Raw genomic sequence first — 18,874 nt, 5'->3', positions numbered from 1 at the left:
ACCTTCTCAAAAGTTCGTTCTTCTCATGTGCTTTAGATTTCATTTCTGTCAGAATTTTCCTGAACTTGATGCAGTCAGTTTTTTCTCATTCCTGATTCACAGTTTCTCTCTCTATTTGATTCTTCACTTAACATTTAAACATACTTTAGTATTTCTCATTGTGAAAATAAATCTCGTACCCATATCCCCTTCTAATAATTATAAAAATACTGATAACGATACCACATATTTATTTAGCACTTAGTATATACGAGGCATATTCAAAGACCTTTCCTTTTTTTTTTTTAACATCTTTGTTAGAGTATAATTGCTTTACAGTGGTGTGTTAGTTTCTGCTTTATAACAAAGTGAATCAGTTATACATATACATATGTCCCCATATCTCTTCCCTCTTCCATCTCCCTCCCTCCCACCCGCCCTATCCCACCCCTCTCGGTGGTCACAAAGCACCAAGCTGATCTCCCTGTGCTATGCGGCTGCTTCCCACTAGCTATCTATTTTATGTTTGGTAGTGTATATATGTCCATGCCACTCTCTCACTTTGTCCCAGCTTACCTTCCCCCTCCCCGTGTCCTCAAGTCCATTCTCTAGTAGGTCTGCATCTTTATTCCCGTCTTGCCCCTAGGTTCTTCTGACCTTTTTTTTTTTAGATTCCATATATATGTGTTAGCATACGGTATTTGTTTTTCTCTTTCTTACTTACTTCACGCTGTATGACAGTGTCTAGGTTCATCCACCTCACTACAAATAACTCAGTTTCATTCCTTTTTATGGCTGAGTAATTTTCCATTGCATATATGTGCCACATCTTCTTTATCCATTCATCTGTTGGTGGACGCTTAGGTTGCTTCCATGTCCTGGCTATTGTAAATAGAGCTGCAGTGAACATTTTTGTACATGACTCTTTTTGAATTATCAAAGACCTTTCCTTGATTAACTTGTTGATGGGAGGGGCACGGACATCTTGCTGTGCTTACTCTGGAGTCTGCTAAAGGAGCTGGAGATGGGGCTGGCAGAAGGGAGGTCTGCACCGAAATCTCACTCTGTCACTAAGAGTTCAGGAGAGAGCACGTGACAGCCCCATCTAAGGTTGTGGAAATGGAAAGGTCAGTGGAGTCAATATATCGTTATTAAATATACTCAAATAGGAATGCGTAATTGATTGGTTGTGGGGGAATTACAAGGCTGACATCTAGATTTCATTCATTCATGAGAATGAGGGTGTTCTTTCAATAATAGCAAACATAAAAAGAAGAGCTAGCTAAAGAGCAAGGGTGAAGAGTTTATTTTTAGACATATTGGACTGGAAATATCTGGGGTTGGATGGCTCAGAGATAAGGAAATAGAGATTTGAAAGGTGAGCACAAATGGAACCATCCAATCTCAGGTTTGAAAGTGGTTCTTTGGAGAAGTTCTTTGAGATTTCTACAAGTTGTCATGCCCAGAGTCCCATAACTGGCCGAGTGAATTGCATAATTTAACTGAGGGGGTCTTTCAGCGTCAGGCATTTTCCCTCAAGTATCTGGAGGAGTCTGCCTTCCTCCTTGCACCACAAAGGACAGCATTACTCTGTTTTGTATTTTTTGGGGGGGAGGGGTTGTGTTTTTTGTGTTGTTGTTGTTTTTTTTTTTTTTTGTGGTACGTGGGCCTCTCACTGTTGTGGCCTCTCCCGTTGCGGAGCACAGGCTCCGGATGCACTGGCTCAGCGGCCATGGCTCATGGGCCCAGCCGCTCCGTGGCATGTGGGATCTTCCCGGACCAGGGCACGAACCCGCATCCCCTGCATCAGCAGGCGGACTCTCAACCACTGAGCCACCAGGGAAGCCCCATTACTCTGTTTCTGCTTGGTTTTTCCACACCTTTCATTGTTAGCTACTTGATTCTCTTTTCATAGTGGGTTCTATAAAGAAGTATATCAGTTCTATAGGCATTATAAATTAAAATATGAATGCATAGCAGAGGGGCCCATTTTTGTTATTCTTTCTAGGAACTGACTACGACTAGATAAGTTACTATAATAGGTTGAGAATTTGCGTGGATAGTCATTATTGCTAATCCTTTTTAGAACCCACCAAGAGTTAAGCACTTTACATCAATTATATGTAATTTTAAGGTGACCCTATGTAGTGGGTATTTTCACTTCCAACTGACAAATGAAAGATTGACACTGTGAGAAATTGAATAATGTATGCAAGGTCACACATCTGGAGTTATTGACTGTCTATGTTGGATGCACATTGGAATCATAAGTGGAGCCTTGACAATTCTAAAATGGCCAGGCTACACCCCAGACTGATTTCATCAAAGTCTTAGGGGATTGCACTAATTGGTGCATATTTTTTAGAGCTCCCTAGGTGATAATCCTGTCCAGCCAAAGTTGAGAATTACTAGCCTGCCTCTAAAACCTAGGACATTTTCACACCATGTGGTCTCTAAATCAAAAGTTGTTTTCACTCCACATTTAAATAGTCTTGTGATACCAAGTGGACAGTTGATTAAACTTGATAAACAGTAAATAAATAAATGTCTTCTTGATATAAAAATGTCTTCTTCTTGTTATCTTCCTCTGCCTTCCAAGTCATCAAAAAAATATTTTCAAGGCCTAGAAACCCCAGCAAAAAGCCTTCAGAGTTTTATTTTATTTGCTCTGCTGTTACAAGTTGAAGGCAACTTTATACACAAGTTACTATTATCCCTTTTGAGTGACTGTATATGGTGCTTACTTAAACCAGGGGATATACACTCACTGATGAATGATTTCCTCTACAAATACAGATCACAATGTAAGTCAGTTTTTAGAAGTATCTTAGAGCTTATAACACATTTCGAAGATTCCAAGTTATTAGTGAAGCTTTAGATGAACTCTTGGCCTTATTTAGCAAGTGGCTTAATTTCATTTCATTTTGAATAAAATTGTTATTTCCTAAGTCTGGAGATAACAGTATATAATGAAGCATCTGCTGTGTGTGATGTACAAATGTTTGGATTCCCAAAGGACATATTTCAAAGAACCAGATTTCCCCATTATATGTGACAAACTTTCCAAGGTCTGCAAATTAGGAACATGTTTTTGCAAGATACATATTTTTAACATCTGTGGAACAGATTTTTATCTCTATTGACATCTATCTAGCATTTATTTTCTTTTTAATAGTGCTGCTTTATTTTAATATGAAATTATAAAAATCTAGCAAATAAGAGTTATTATTGTTTGAGGTATTCATATTTACCAACCATTGATATTGTCCCTTTACTCATTAACTATTTCATATCATACATGACTATTTAGCAATGTCTTCTATTGTTCAATTTTTTTTCAAAAAAGATGAATCAGAGAGATAATAATATAATAACATTTCCTCATCATAGTTTTGTGCCACTACTTTTAAGCGAGTATTAGAACTTTTAATGGTGAGCCAAGAGTTTTCAAGGGAGAACTAAAGTCCATTATACCTCTTCTCTTGATATTTTCCTTTACATCCAAGGGGAACAATGCACAAGCTAAGTATCTGGGTCTATGAGAGATGTTTGTCAGTTTTCTGCTAATGACATGGCTGTTGATGTAGCATGTCACAGCAGCTATGGAATGAGGGAGGCTGAAGAAGTGGCATTAACAGAAAGGTTCTGATTGAATCCTTAATACCATAAAGTTTTCATTTAATTTTGTGAAATGTTGATGCTTAAAGCCACAACACTTACTGGTTTTAATGATTCATTCCATTTGGCATTTGCATATGTGTTGGTGGAATCTATATAACCAGAACTGTACTTTTTTAAAAACAGCTTTATTAAGGTATAATTGATATACAAAGAACTGCACATACTTAATGTGCGCAATTTGTACCATCACCACAATCAAGGTAGTAGATACATCCAACACTTTCCAACGTTGCCTTGTGTGCCTTTCTTGTTGTTATTGTCTTTAATAGAACACTTAACATGAAACCTACTGTCTCAACAATATTTTTTCTTTTTTTAATTAAAGATAGTTGATTTACAATATTATATTAGTTTCATGTATACAACATAGTGATTCAATATTTTTGTAGATTATACTCCATTTAAAAAAATATTGACTATATTCCCAGTGCTGTATAAATATATCCCTGTAGCTTACCTATTTTATGCATAATAGTTTGTACCTCTTAACCTCCTACCCCTATCTTGCCCCTCCCCCATCTCTCTCCCCAATGGCAATCACTAGATGGTTCTCTATATCTGTGAGTCTGTTTCTGTTTTGTTTTATTCATTCATTTATTTTATTTTTTAGATTCCACACATAAGTGATAACATACAGCATTTGTCTTTGTCTGATTTATTTCACTAAGCATAATACCCTTCAGGTTCATCCATGTTGTAGCAAATGGCAAGTTTCATTCTTTTTTTGGCTGTGTAGATTTATCTGTTCATCTGCTGATTGGCACTTAGGTTGCTTCCATATCTTGGCTATTGTAGATAATGCTGCTATGAACATTGGGGTGCATGTATCTTTTAGAACTAGTGTTTTCATTTTCTTTGGATATATACCCAGGAGTGGAATTGCTGGATCATATGGCAACTCTATTTTTAGGTTTTTTGGGGGGGTTTTTTGTTTGTTTTCTGTTTTTTTGTTTTTTGTGGTACACGGGCCTCTCACTGTTGTGGCCTCTCCCGTTGTGGAGCACAGGCTCCAGATGCACAGGCTCAGCGGCCACGGCTCACAGGCCCAGCCACTCCGTGGCATGTGGGATCTTCCCAGACCGGGGCATGAACCCGTGTCCCCTGCATCGGCAGGCGGACTCTCAACCACTGCGCCACCAGGGAAGCACTATTTTTAGTTTTTTAAGGAAACTTCATACTGTTTTCCATAGTGGCTGCACCAATTTACATTCCCACCAACAGTGCACAGGGGTTCCCTTTTGTTATTTGTTGTAAAGCTATACTTTTACATGGTGCATTATTTGGTGATGATTTGGACAATAAGGACAAATCACTTAATATCCTTTTTGTTTGTTTATAATAATATCTATTTATTTAAAAGCTATACACTTTTATTTCAAAAAAAATTTTTGGTGGCTTGAAAAGATATAGTATAACCACATAAATATGAGTATTAGCAAAATCGGGTCCCTCATGGCAAAGGCAGCATATTGTAGTGAAAGGAGCACATGCTTCTTCATTTGCTACCTGTGCAACTTCAGACATGACTTCACTGAGTTTCATTTCCTCAGTTATAAATATTGACCTTGTAACATTGCTGTGAAATTAACGTTTAAGACAGAGGATGTGCTTAACAACTTAGTTTTCTCATCATCTTTTAAAATGTAGTAAAACATCTTTAAATAAGTTTGTTTTGCCAAATGAAAATATTTCATGTATTTGATTAAGGTTTTAATTATGATCCTATTATTAACATCTATCATTTATTGTGCACTTACTGTATGTGAAGTTATGTACTACCTTTGAGTAAAGCCCTTTTTATCCATTATCTTATTTCATTCTCACAACAATTCATTTTTAGTCTGTAAGAACTACCATTTTCTGAATATTACAAATAGGAAATTATTAGTGTAGCCTTTAAAGGACTGTCTTTGAAAATCACAACGGTGGTGAGTCATAATTTCTTCCCATAGCAACATTCATATGTAAAGAGTTATGGATGCATCCCAAAATTATGCTGTGTGTGTCTTGTATTGAATACACGTTTTATTCCATGAGAATAGCAAGGTATACACATTTATAATTCATTTATTATGGACAAATCAGTATGTGAATACAGGAAAGTATTAAAATAATTCAAATATGAATTCGTTCATATTAAGGAATTATTTCAGTTTGTCTAAGATTGTTAAAATGTTGTGACAACTGCAATAATTCTTGATTTCTCCATAAATGCTGAAATTAAAGTATATGGATATTGATACTGTTTGATAGTTTATAAATATTTTCCTGGAGTGCTTCATCTCAATATTCTGTTTTTCATATTTTTAACAAAATCAGGTTTCTCTGCATTCTATATGTTCCATGGAGGTTTTATTATATCATGTATCTCTCATCAAAAGCATTTTCTCTTTTGCTTTTTTGAAATATTTACAAAATAGTTATCTAAGATTGCTTATTTTTAAATGTTAACACCCTTCTCTCTGACTTATTTGAATGTTGGAAATAAGGTAAACACTGTGTTTTGTTCTTAGAATTCTTGAAAATCTGCCAAATGAAAAGAGTAAATAATTATATTTCACACTTTGAAAAATTCTTCACTGTAATAATGTAAAATATTTTTCAAGTTGGAATTAAAGAATCATTAAGATTTGAAATAAACTAGTAAAATAGACATCTTTGATAAACCTAATAAGAAGTAAGAAATATAGATAATCAAACTTAGAAATTAACAAATGGTATTTCTTAAAACTTATGAGAGGGCTTCCCTGGTGGCGCAGTGGTTGAGAGTCCGCCTGCCAATGCAGGGGACACGGGTTCATGCCCCGGTCGGGGAAAATCCCACATGCCGCGGAGCGGCTGTGCCCATGAGCCATGGCCGCTGAGCCTGCGCGTCCGGAGCCTGTGCTCCGCATCGGGAGAGGCCATAACAGTGAGAGGCCCACGTACTGGAAAAAAAAAAAAAAAAAACTTATGAGAATATTAATATAACCAGATACTAAGACATTGGAAAATATAAATGAAAAGGACAATTTCCTGAGAAAACATAAATTTCCAAAATTAATTAATTAAAAATTAAATTAATTCAAGAAGAAGTGAATATCCTGATGAGGTCTTTAATTAGAGAGTATTCATGTTACTGTAGAATTTTAGAGCTAGGGAAGCCTTTAAAGATCATATAGTAAAGATCTCATTATGCATGAGAATGTTGAGGTTCAAAGTTTGTGTGGCAAACTAAAAGAATTCCATTCATGAGCTCTGGAAATTAGGAAGTCAGGGGTTATTCGTGTGGGAGGGCAATTCAGGGGAGATGCTGTATGGCAAGAAGAGAATATGTGAGCTGGTAGTAAAGAAGTTGATGAACAGCTTAACCTTTCAAGAATTTTGACAACTGGAAAGAGAGAAAGCAACCGATGAGAACCAGTCCAAAAAAAGGCAATAAAAAGGAGGTTGATTGGCTGGTTTGTTGGTTGAAGATAGATATTTTAACAGACTTGTAGGCTAGGAGATTATGTATATAAGCATATAGAAGCTAACTAAATGGGGAGAGTATAGAGCTGACCAAATGTAGGGTCCAGAGTAGTTACTATGTATCAAGCAAGCTCTTTACATAGATCATGCCATTTAACCTTTACAACAGTCCTACAGCGTAGGTGCTGTCAGCATCCTCATTTTTACAGCAGATGAAGCAGTGTGTGTGAACCTGCCTCTTAGCTCTATTACACCAGCTCCTGGAAGGGTGAGGGTCTGCTCTGGAAAGGAGGCAGAGGTAGATGAAGCTAAGGGTCCCAGGGAATATGAGATTAACAATACTATTGATGGTCCGTACCTCATCAGTAATGTTGAAGGCAAGCCCATCTGATATAAGAGTAAGGGGGGAAGTTGGGGCCTGAAAAAGATTGTGAGGCTTAGGCTATTAATGAGCAAAATAACATTGTCAAAATGCAGTGTAGTTAGGTAGTTAAGGAAGTGCACAAGCTCTGGGGTCAGAGACAATGTCTTAACTGCTCCTCCCCATTCAGTAACCATGAAACATGGGCCAAGTTACTTAGTGTCTCCAAACCCTCATGTGCCAAATGGGGATGGTGATCATCTGACTACACGTTATTCTCTTTTATGCCATTAGGAAAACCTATATCCTGCTTTATTCTTCTTTTGAGACTTCCTGGAGGATTCTTTGTATTGGGTTTGCTCCATGACTTAGAATTGGCCTGTCAAGCTTAAAAAAAACAAAAATTGATGGGAATTGCATTGAATATATTTATCAGTTTGGAGAAGATTGACATGTACATGACACTGAGCCTCCCAATTCATGTACATAATATATTTCCCATCTATTCATGTCTTGTTTTGTGTACTTTAATTAAATGTTAGCATTTTCTACATGAAGCTCCTGCACATTTTTGTTAAATGTATTTGAGGTGTTTTATAATTTTGGTTGTTATTTTGAATAGGACCTTTTCCTTCATCTGATAATCTCTCCCTAGTGATTTTGTTTTATAGGTGCAATGTCTTTTCTCAGTTTCTGAAGGACTTAATCTGTTCTAGAAATTTTAATTTTTCTGTTACCTCTATTATCTCTCCTCCTGCCTCACTTTTTTTTTTTCTTCGCTTGGCTTTTTTTCATTCTTCCACATTGGAAGATTTTTTCAATTATCTAATTATCTTTGGCTGTGTAATCATATATAAAAGCAAGTCCCTAAAAAGTGACTTGAAGTTCTCTACTAGGATAGATGGACTTATTGAAAGGTAATCTACATGTTAATCAAGGATGAGCCAGTGTATGAAGATTTTTCCCCTTTGGGGGAGAATTTTAACCTCTGACCTGCTGGCATTTGGGGAGTAGAAGTGAGGGGGACAGAGAGGGAGGGCCCTATGGTTTAATACATACATTTGTATCTGCCTTGTACACTTACCCACTGAGACTGGTGTCTGAGTTCAGAACCCAACCCACTGAATTTTTCAAAGACTAAGCCTCCCTTTGACAGTGCTAGGCTGCATTGAGCTGGGAAGAAATAGTTTCAGCTGCTCTGTATGTAGAGTTTTCAACCAACCTGGCTCTTTTTCAGTCCCATGCAAACTTGGGTCTTCCTTCCATTTCTGGCCCTTACTGTTTCCACGTGTTAAAGACCTCTGAAGGTCTGCAGAGTGAATTGGCTCCATTACAGTCAGTATTTCTTCCACCACCCCCTCACCCTACAAGAGCTTAGGCTGTAACTTTCTCTGCCACTCTAAGTCAGTTACACCTCCTTCCCTCAGCATCTTCTGAATTTGTCAATGCCTTGAGTTCATTCACTCTTGTCTACTGCCTATTCTCTTTTTTTCCTGTTGCTTAAAAATTTGGCCATTTTAACATGTTTTGGGAGGGAGAAGAAAGACAAATCTGTCATGAGTAGTTAGAAATTTTGTACTACATCTTCAAATGGATATTGTTGGTATATAAGGAAGTCAGTTTTGTATATTGATATCAGTGTACAGGAAATATAATATTTGTATGTTGATCTTCTTTGCAGCCACCTTGTTGATTCTTCTTATTATTTCCAATTGTTTAAAAAATTGATCCTTTTGGGTTTTCTAAGTAAGGAGATATATTTCTGCAATGATGAAAATATTGTCTCTTCCTTTCCTATTACTTTTTCTTATATTGTTTTGGTGAGGACCTCCTATACAATTTAGAATAGTAGAAGTGATGGTGGGCCTGCTTTAATTCATGATGGGAATGCTTCTAATATTTCACTATTAGATATGATTTTCAATCATAAGTTTTGGAGAGATAACCTTTATTAAGTAAGAATGTTCTCCTCTATTTGTAATATGTAATGAAGATATCTTAAATGATCATTGGATTTTGAATTTTATCAAATTCTTTCACATTTATTGATATGATCACATGGTTTCTTTAATCTGTTAATATAATAAATTATATTGAGGGTCACTTTAAATGTTGAAATCATCCTGCATTAGTGGGCACACTTATTTGACAGTGATTTATTATCTTTTTTTCTGTATTTCTGGATTTGATCTTTAATTTAATACTTTCACATTTATGTAGATAAGTGAAAGTGGCTCATAGTTTTCTTGTTCATTTTGATGTCAATGTTATTCTAGCCTTGTAAAATGAATCAGATACTTCTCATCTTTTTCTTTGGTCTGAAAATATTTTATAAAATGGGACTTATAATACATTGTTTGTTAGAATTTGCCAGTAAATTTTTCTGAACCTTCTGTCATTTTTGAAGATTTCTTTTATTACCTTTTACTACCTTTCCATTTTAGCTAAGATTAAATTTTATCTCTCAGGCCAATTTTGATCATTTATGTTTTTCTTGAAGAATGTCCATCTTATGTAGATTTTCAATTATATATATATATATTACCTGCTATTCTTTTATGATACTTTTAATAACATTTTTTATTCCTAATGTTATTTATTTTTCTTTCTCCTCCACCCTTTAAAAAACCACAATAGCCAAAGGTGTAGCTGCTTTATTAGCCTCTTGAATCAGCTTGGGTTTTGTAGATCAATTTGACTCTTTTTAAATTTTTTCATTTGTAATTTCTGCTTTTGTCTTTATAAAACTCCTTCTGATTTCTTTAAGTGGCCCATTTATTTTCATTTTCTCTTGTTTTCTGTCTGTGGCTTTAACTCTCCTGAGTACCGTCATAGTAAAATTGCACAAGGTTTGATACTGATTTTCAGTTCTAAATAGTTTATAATTTGGATTTTAATTTCTCTTTAATTTATTAATTATTTAAAAGTTTTCCCCCCAAGAGGTACAGAATTTTAATTTTGATTTCTAAACTCATTACATTGTAGTTTGTGAAAATGTCCTGTATGTTATCAAACTTCTTAAGTTTATTTTATTCTACTTTCTGTCCTAGCACTAGTTAACTGCTATAAATATTCTATTTGTATTTTAAAGAACTGCACATGTTGTTTCTGATGTATAATATTGCAAAGGAAGAAGATTAATCACTTTTATTGATTGTTATAGTATTCCATATTACTATTTTTCTCCACTTTTCTGTGACTTTCTGAGAGCTATAGGTTTTCTTTCATTGTAAACTTAGTTTGACAGTTTGTCCTTGTAGTTTTCTCAGGTTTTGTTTCATATACTTTGGAAACTTGTGATGAGTTTCATAGAAATGTGTTACTTTGGAAACTTCTTTATGGCCTGCTCCTTTTATCAGTATGAAAAGTCCTTCATCTCTTTTAATGCTCTTTTCAATATTAACATTGTGACATCTGATTTTTTTCTTATTAGCATTTGCTTAATATAGCTCTTTCATCTCTTTATTCTCAGTCTTCCTATGTCATTGTGTTTGAGGTCTCTTATAAACTCATTACTGGATTTATTATTTCTTATGCAGGATAAAAGTTCTTAACGTTTAACTAGTGAATCTAAAGCATTCCCATTTATTGTGATTCCTGTAGTTTGGAATTATTCTTATCCTCATTTAATTTTTCTGTGTATTATATTTTCTAGTTGCCCTTTTGCCTACCATTAATTGGACTGATAGATTTTTCTTAGTTCAATTTTTCTACTATTTTACAAATATATTGTTTCCACCATTTTTGGTTACCTTAACATTGTTAACATAAATGTTCAAACATGTCTTTCTAACATCTAGAGTTACTCAGTATCTGAAATATTCCTGCAGACAAAAAAAGAGGCTTCAACATACTTTTAAATTACCCTGCTCCTTTGCAACTTTTATGTCTCACCTTTTATTCCTCATTGATAGTATTTTGAATTATATATCCAAGTGGCTATATAATAAATATATATTTTTAATTTTTAATAAGTATTTATTAAGACTTAACATATTTTAATATTGATATTCATGAGACTTCTTTTGTCTCATTCCTTTCTTCTGGATTTTTTATTATTATTGGTTTTTATTGTCTAGCAGTTCTTTCAGAGAGAATCTTAAGGTAATAAACTTCAAAGTTCCTTTCCATTCTAAAAAATGTCTTTATTTCTGCCTCTACCTGAATAATAGTTTTGCTGTGTGTAGAATTCTGCAAAGTTATTTTCCCTTAGAATATTGAAGATAGCCTATTGTCTTCTTATATCCTGGGTTGCTCACAAGGAATCTGACGTCAATGTGATTCTTATTCCTTTGGAAGTAATCTTTCTTTTGACTCTGACAGCTTCTAGGATTTTGTCTTTATTCTTGATGTTCACAGATTTCATCACAATAGATCTTGGGGTGTGTGTGTGTGTGTGTGTGTGTGTGTGTGTGTGTGTGTGTATCTGTCTTCCAGCTAGAGGATCTTTAATGTTCTGAGAAATTTCCCCATAATATTTCTTTAAAGGCTTCCTCCTCCCTAAATTTTCTTTCTTTTTTTCTTCCAAAAATACTTTTAAACAGATGTAGGAGCCTCTGTGTCATCCATATATCGTACATCTCCTACTTTCCATGTCTTAATCTCTGCTCCTAATGGGTAGCTTTGGGCTTGGTATTCTTCATTCCTCCCTCATCAGCTCTCTGTTTATCAGGCATTTCTCACAGTACCTAGTCTACCATAGTTTACATATCTTTTCTTTCCAGTTATTTTATGCAACCTTTTCTGTTGTCCCTATGGATTGGCAATGAAAAGTGTACGTGAAGGTTATAGGTATAAACTGTCCTCAGTTTGCCAAGTTAAATACCTTTCCAAGTTTTGTAATATTTATCAACAACAGGGAAGGAGGAGCCGAAGAAGTGGATGATGAGCTTGAAGAGCTAGTGAGTGGCAAGCTGTGAAGACCCAGCTCTGATGGAGTTGAGAGCAGACACACATGGGCTGAGTAAAGACAGGGTGTGAGAGGGTGGAGATCACCACAGAGGGTCCGGTGGCAGGAAGAATTGACCAAGAGACAAGACATGAACGTTGACAGAAAAGGAAAATCAGAGTTTGAGTTTATAAGTGGAAAAGTCCCCAGTACTGTGGGGATCCAAGGATGGGTGATCTCTGTGGGTTCCTGATGTGGGATTTAGGGTCTGTGGAAGAAGAAATCAGAGAATCCTGAGCCCCAGACTTAGAGTGGCCACCTTCTGGAAACTGATGGGACAAATGTGAAAATAACAGACTTTATTTGAAAATCGCTATTTATAAAAGTTGTACTTTAAAAGACAGCTTAGCAAATATAAGACATCAGTAGAAAAATCAGTGTGTGTTTCATGAAGTGCATATCTGAGTATACTGATCCTTCACGTGATAATGAAGCAAAATGTAGCTCCCTCTCTCTCAGCATCATAGGGTTTTGCTGTACCCTTTGTACAAGATTAGTTTTGTAACTTTAGACCTCTTTAGTCCACAGATACACCTTTATTACATTGAGACAGCTTAATTCCATACTTGGAGCACTGTCTAGATGTATATGAATTTCATCTGATCATAGTAGGATGCCACCACCCATAGAAATGGGTCTTACTTCTCTCGTTACTGTATATTTCCCCACACACGTTGTGACCATATTATTGTCCCGAGAGACATGAATTCTCGAAATATAAATGTCAGTAACCCCAAATTATTTGTATTATGTGTATTTCAATTTACATTAGAATTAAAGGGAGTCTCATAAATCCCAAAGTAACAAGCATAATATAGCGAGAGCAAATTAAGTTACTGTAGTGAGACCTTGAGCATTTTACTACTTCTTACAAAATGTCAGTGCCTCTAGCACTTATCATTTAAACATTTCAACATTTTGCATTGTTTCATATAAGCCTGTACTGATAGTTTATAAATCAATAAACACATACAACTGAGAGGAGACGACCAGTTGGAAGGAAATGACAGGTGAATTAGAAAGTGTAACTAGTCCAGGAATTGAATGGAAGGGTTATCTTTGAAATTCAAATCGGGATCAGGGACCACAGATCAAGAAGGAGCAAAGTAATCAGCCTGCAGATTTTTAAACTTCAATGTGGAAAAAAGTCTGTGTCTCAAGTACAGGAGGAATCACAGTTGGGTAAAGCTCCTGCATTATGGCTGAAACAGGAGTAAAGGGATGAGGAAGAAGGTGCTGGAAATCCATGACTTTCTCAGACTGAAAGTTATCAATTTCTTTATGGATTGCTTTTTTTTTTACTTTTTATTTTATATTAGAGTTGATTAACAATGTTGTGATTATTTCAGGTGTACAGCAAAGTGATTCAGTTATACATATACATGTATCTATTCTTTTTAAAATTATTTTCCCATTTGGGTTGTTACATAATATTGACCAGAGTTCCCTGTGCTCTACAGTAGGTCCTTGTTGGTTATCCATTTTTAATACAGCAGTGTGTACATGTCAGTCCCAAACTGCCATCAGTTTTGTAAGAATAAACTTAAGTACCAAGTAGATTTAAGTACCACATGAAATAAGGAATCCCATGCTGAGAAATGGTAACAGCATTTTTAGTACTACTTAAAAAAATGATGATTATACTCATAATCGATTAAGCAGTTGCCATCTGCCTAGCACAGTCCTACTCAGCATCTGTACATTATCCCTCCTCATTAAATCAACCTGGTGAGATAAACATGGTAAAGTTTTTTTATATATGATTAAAAGAACTGAAAAGCGAAATTAACATCTGGTGAATTTCCAAAGAATAAACAAATAATTTGAATAATTTGGGTTAAATTTTTTTAAAGATATTCTGCTATAGTGGATCGGAATGGAGATGGGAGGATGGGGATTGTATTTTTATTTCTTTGTTATGAGTTTTTAGTGATTTTTTTTGTAGCTCTCTATGTTTTGCTTTTTTTTCAATTTTTGGAAACAGCAAGACTGAAACTAACAAAGGAAGAAATTAGTTTGCTTACTGGGACTGGTTTATAAAGACTGGCATTTTAACAAGATTTACACAAAGAAATTATACCAGTAGTGAAGTAAGTAGCAGCCTTTACCAAAATGAAGCTGCTCATCTTTGCAGATGAGTCACAAGTAACTAATGGTGGCACATTTAAGTGATTAAGTCGCACAAAGAAAAAGATCTCTGAAATCATGGCTGTGTACTGCCAGTGACTTGGTTAGCTTTTCAAAATGATTTGATTAGGATACACATTATAGTGTAATAACACAGAGCAACGTATTAAGTGCTTTGAAATACGTATGCTATTTTTTTCTAGGCTATTAGCCAGACCTCATTTTGTACTTTGCCCTTACACCTTGAATATCACACTTGTATAAAAAAGCATAGTAATTTTTTTCTTTTGAAAGGCTGTGGTGATATAATCTTAACATCAACAGATAATACAACAAAGCATTATTGGTTAAAAAGGAAGGATAAAGAATGTACCAAAAAGAATTATGCAAGATGTCTGTAACTTAAATTAACCCAAAGAAAGGATCATTCCCATAATTATGTTTCAAGAAAAAAATTCAAGTAAAGTATTAATTTAAATCTCCCTAGAGTTTAAATTTACATTCAGGCTTCACCTCATAAAAAACTGAACACACAAGTGGAATTAGGACATTTTTTTCTATCATAGATAATGTACAGCATAAAGACTCCAGGGTCTCTAATTTCTGTAAATAATTACTCTGTCACAAAGCAGAGGTAGATATTTGAAGTAAAAGCAATGGATTGGAGATTAACAACCTTCTGAAGGACATGTGATGCCCGCATATTAAGTGTGAGTCTTTTCTGTTTCCACAGAGCATCTGTACAACCACCACTGCATTTTTGCACTTTTTCTTCCTGGCTTCATTCTGTTGGGTTTTGACTGAGGCGTGGCAATCATATATGGCTGTAACTGGAAAAATTAGGACGCGGCTTATAAGGAAACGCTTTTTGTGCCTTGGATGGGGTAAGCATATTAATATTCCCTTTCGTGCTCTTGTTAAAATGACCTTGAACACTTCTGTAATGAATGAAGCTGGAGAGTGTGATTATCCCCAGGCTACTTTGTCTAATTTGATATGAGGAAGTGGAAATATAGGAGGCTGGTCATATTTGAACATTCTTTGAGCGTTTGGAACTTTAAAAAGGAGTGAATATTAGATGACCACGTAGCTGGTCAGTTGATAATCAATAGTGCCCACGTGGTAGGAAATGAGACCTGAGGTATCTACAGACAAGGAATCAAAGTGTTCTCTACTAATAGGTTCTGGAAACACAAAATGTCTTAAGATGTTCAGGGCTCAAAGCATGATGTTCTAGTCATGTACACTAACCATGTACTGTACTCCCCACAAGAAAACTCTGAGGACTCCATTTCAATAGAGCTATTCGTGTCACAGGAGAAAGCTGTTCAGACCGTGAGTGAAACCTCATGGCTAGTCCGTGGGGTCCTCAAAGGAAACACAGAATTGCTGATGGACTGAGGATGAATTAATTCTTCATTAGGAAAAGCTTCTGTCACATTGACTTATGAAATGGACATCTGGAAGACCTATACATTTCAAAGGACCAATTCTAATGTTTAATTGGAATTAATAAATTGGTTTAATTATAATTAATTAATTAATTCACTTAAGAAACTAGTTTTAGGGAAAAAACAGGATTTTGTCTTATTTGCCTTTGAGTTTCAAAAGACCTGCACTAAAAAACCTGGAGAATTTTGGACCAAATATATAAGAAATGCCTAAAGTACCAGAAGACTGGAGAATAGGATGCTAGAGGGACCCTGAAAAATTAGAAATAAGTGGACTTATTACCATACCAGAATAATTCATGCTGGAAAATATAGGACCAAGAACACGAGGATTATCCATCAGTTTTCAGCTGGGGGATGTCATGTCTGCACAGGGAAATGGGAAAACCATTAAGAAGAGATTGGAGAATGTAATGTACTTACAGTTTCTTAAAAGTTTTGTCTGGATTTCATGTTAAAGACTTTCTAAAGTTGAATCAGGAATTGATTAGGTCTAAGAACTACAGTATGCAGGGAAATGAAGACTTACCTTGAAGTATAAAGAGTAGCAATTTTCAGGAACCTTAGCTACCTTATTTAACATCATTACCAAAGATGATATTGAGGAGAAGGGTGCACAGCTGGTCTCCAGGATGACAGCTAATATTAAACTCCTCTGGGTAGCAAAAAAGCTAAACCAATGGTTCTAGACTGTCAGGTGGTCTGGGAGTGGGCAGAATAGTGGCATATGAGTTTCATGACGGCAAAGGGCAACATAATAATTTAGAAAATTTTTAAATCTAAATTGTATGGAATGAAGATTATTAGCTCTTCAGCTAGCACCCAGAAGAGAATTTTTTTCTAACAAACTCGGTCTGGTCAATCAAAAAGTTCAACTATATGAAAAAGGAAGAGAAGAAGGAGGACAAGAAAGGGAGAGGAAGAGACATTATACATATAATTATATACATACATATATTTACAAATATATGTGTGTACATATATATATGTATGTATACACATACATATATATACAGAGAGATATATACATATACACATACATATAATATCATATATATGCAGAGAGAGGGAGAGACCAGCATTTGTTTAAAAGAACATGGTGTGTTCCTCAGAGGCGCTCTTTACATTTCCCATCATTTAAACCTCGTGAAGGAAGGTGATGTCATTTGAAGATTCCCAGAAGAGAATAAGAAAAAATGATAGGAAGAAAGAAGATGGATGGAGGGGACACAGGAAGATGATGGATTTTTCAACCTGAAAACACAAACATGGTCTTCCTCATAAAAAGGCATGATCGGATAAACCATTAGGTTAGACTGAACTCCATTCGCCAAAAACAGGGAGTTTCCATTGAACTTGAGCAAGGTAAGCATGATTCATAGAAACATAAACTGAAAGATGTCAGGTCGGAATTGGTGCAGGAATGCAGGCACTTGAATGCCAAGAGGGACTAAGTATTGTCCGGAGTGATACCTACCTAGAGGTTCATGAAGAAAAACTGGCATAAATTCCCTGAACTTTGTTCAGGATTGTTAAAGGAGTATGGGCAGGAAGCCTAAAAATCAATTCCTCGAGCCCTTAACCCTGTTCCTACATTCTTGTTATTATAAGTAAATCATAAAGAAGTAAGTGATTTATTTTTTCTATCTTATTATAAGTACAACTTGTTGTGGATCGATATGAGGCCAACTGAATGTTCCATTTCTGTGATACTCCATCACACCAGAACATCCTTTTTTTGCCTTTCTGATTTTATAAATATAAATTTCCTTTATAAGAGTGTAAACCCCTAGGGAAAAAAACAAAAGATATACTAAATCTCTGTTATGAGTTTCCTTTAAACCCATGTCAAATGCGGTGGTAACCTAGCAACATCAGAGAAATGCGCTGACTTAAAAACCCAGCTGGTGTACTCATGTTTTTGTACTTGGAAGAAATTTTGTAATGGAAACATACTTTATGAAGTGATTCATCTGTAGGTAGTTCCTCCGATTTCAGCACTCCAAGTTTGTTCTGGCTTTGCTTGAGCCAGTGTGCGCAGTGGTTGTAGCTGAATGTGAAGTGTGACAATGCTTTTCTTGCAGGTTTACCAGCATTAGTGGTGGCCACATCAGTAGGCTTCACCAGGACAAAAGGATATGGCACTGATCACTAGTAAGTCCGTCCACAGTGATAAATCTTGTTTATTATTAAGTAAATCATCAAATATGCTTCATTAGTCTTGGCTGGCACTGCTGATGGCTTGCACTTTATCACTGAGTCATTAACAATGGTATAAGTCATATTGCTGAGGAATGATGGAAGTGGCTTAAATGCACAAAAGTTAAACATTAAATGCTGCAGGACTATTGAGAATTCTTGTTTCAGTCTCCCATGTCTTTGTAAGACCAGCGTCCTTAATTTCTAAAATATTTCAATATTTACTTTGCATATTCAATCTCAGATACCTTTTTTAAAGAACTGGATAAACCTTGACATGTTTACATTTTAGAATATGATTCCGATCTGAGCTTCTGATTTCACAGATGATAGTATATACTGGTAGCCACCAAATTATGTCACGTTAGTTCAAGTTTTGTTGCTATGTTAGGGTAATGCATATTGAAACCTGTAGGTCAGGGAATCAATAGACTCCAAACTAGAAAATTCCTGGGCTGTGGAAGAAATTAGAAGGGAGAAAAAGGGATGTGGTGTCAGCCCACCCTAATCAGAGCTGGAATACTTATAACATTCTATGAGAGAATTTATAAGTCAAGACTACATTTAATATTTCAAATGTAAAGCAATGCACTTTCATATTTTACTTCATCTGCTCTTTCAAGTTGAGGAGACAGTAGAGAAATGAGGAAAGAGATGTGCATCTTATTAGAGGCATAC

The 18,874-nt window shown here is 35.5% G+C and overlaps 1 protein-coding gene across 1 annotated transcript in view; it reads left to right on the top strand.

Annotated features, from left to right (window-relative positions):
• ADGRB3 (adhesion G protein-coupled receptor B3) overlaps nt 1–18,874 on the top strand; it is a 791,667-nt gene that overhangs the window by 719,216 nt on the left and 53,577 nt on the right. The window contains exons 19-20 of the mRNA XM_060167396.1: nt 15,280–15,430; nt 18,082–18,151. Coding sequence (XP_060023379.1) covers nt 15,280–15,430; nt 18,082–18,151 — 221 coding nt within the window. The remainder of the gene's footprint in view (nt 1–15,279; nt 15,431–18,081; nt 18,152–18,874) is intronic.

Source organism: Lagenorhynchus albirostris, chromosome 12 (genome assembly GCF_949774975.1).
Source record: "Lagenorhynchus albirostris chromosome 12, mLagAlb1.1, whole genome shotgun sequence".
NCBI lineage: Eukaryota > Metazoa > Chordata > Mammalia > Artiodactyla > Delphinidae > Lagenorhynchus > Lagenorhynchus albirostris.
This window is presented reverse-complemented; position numbering and strand designations above follow the sequence as displayed.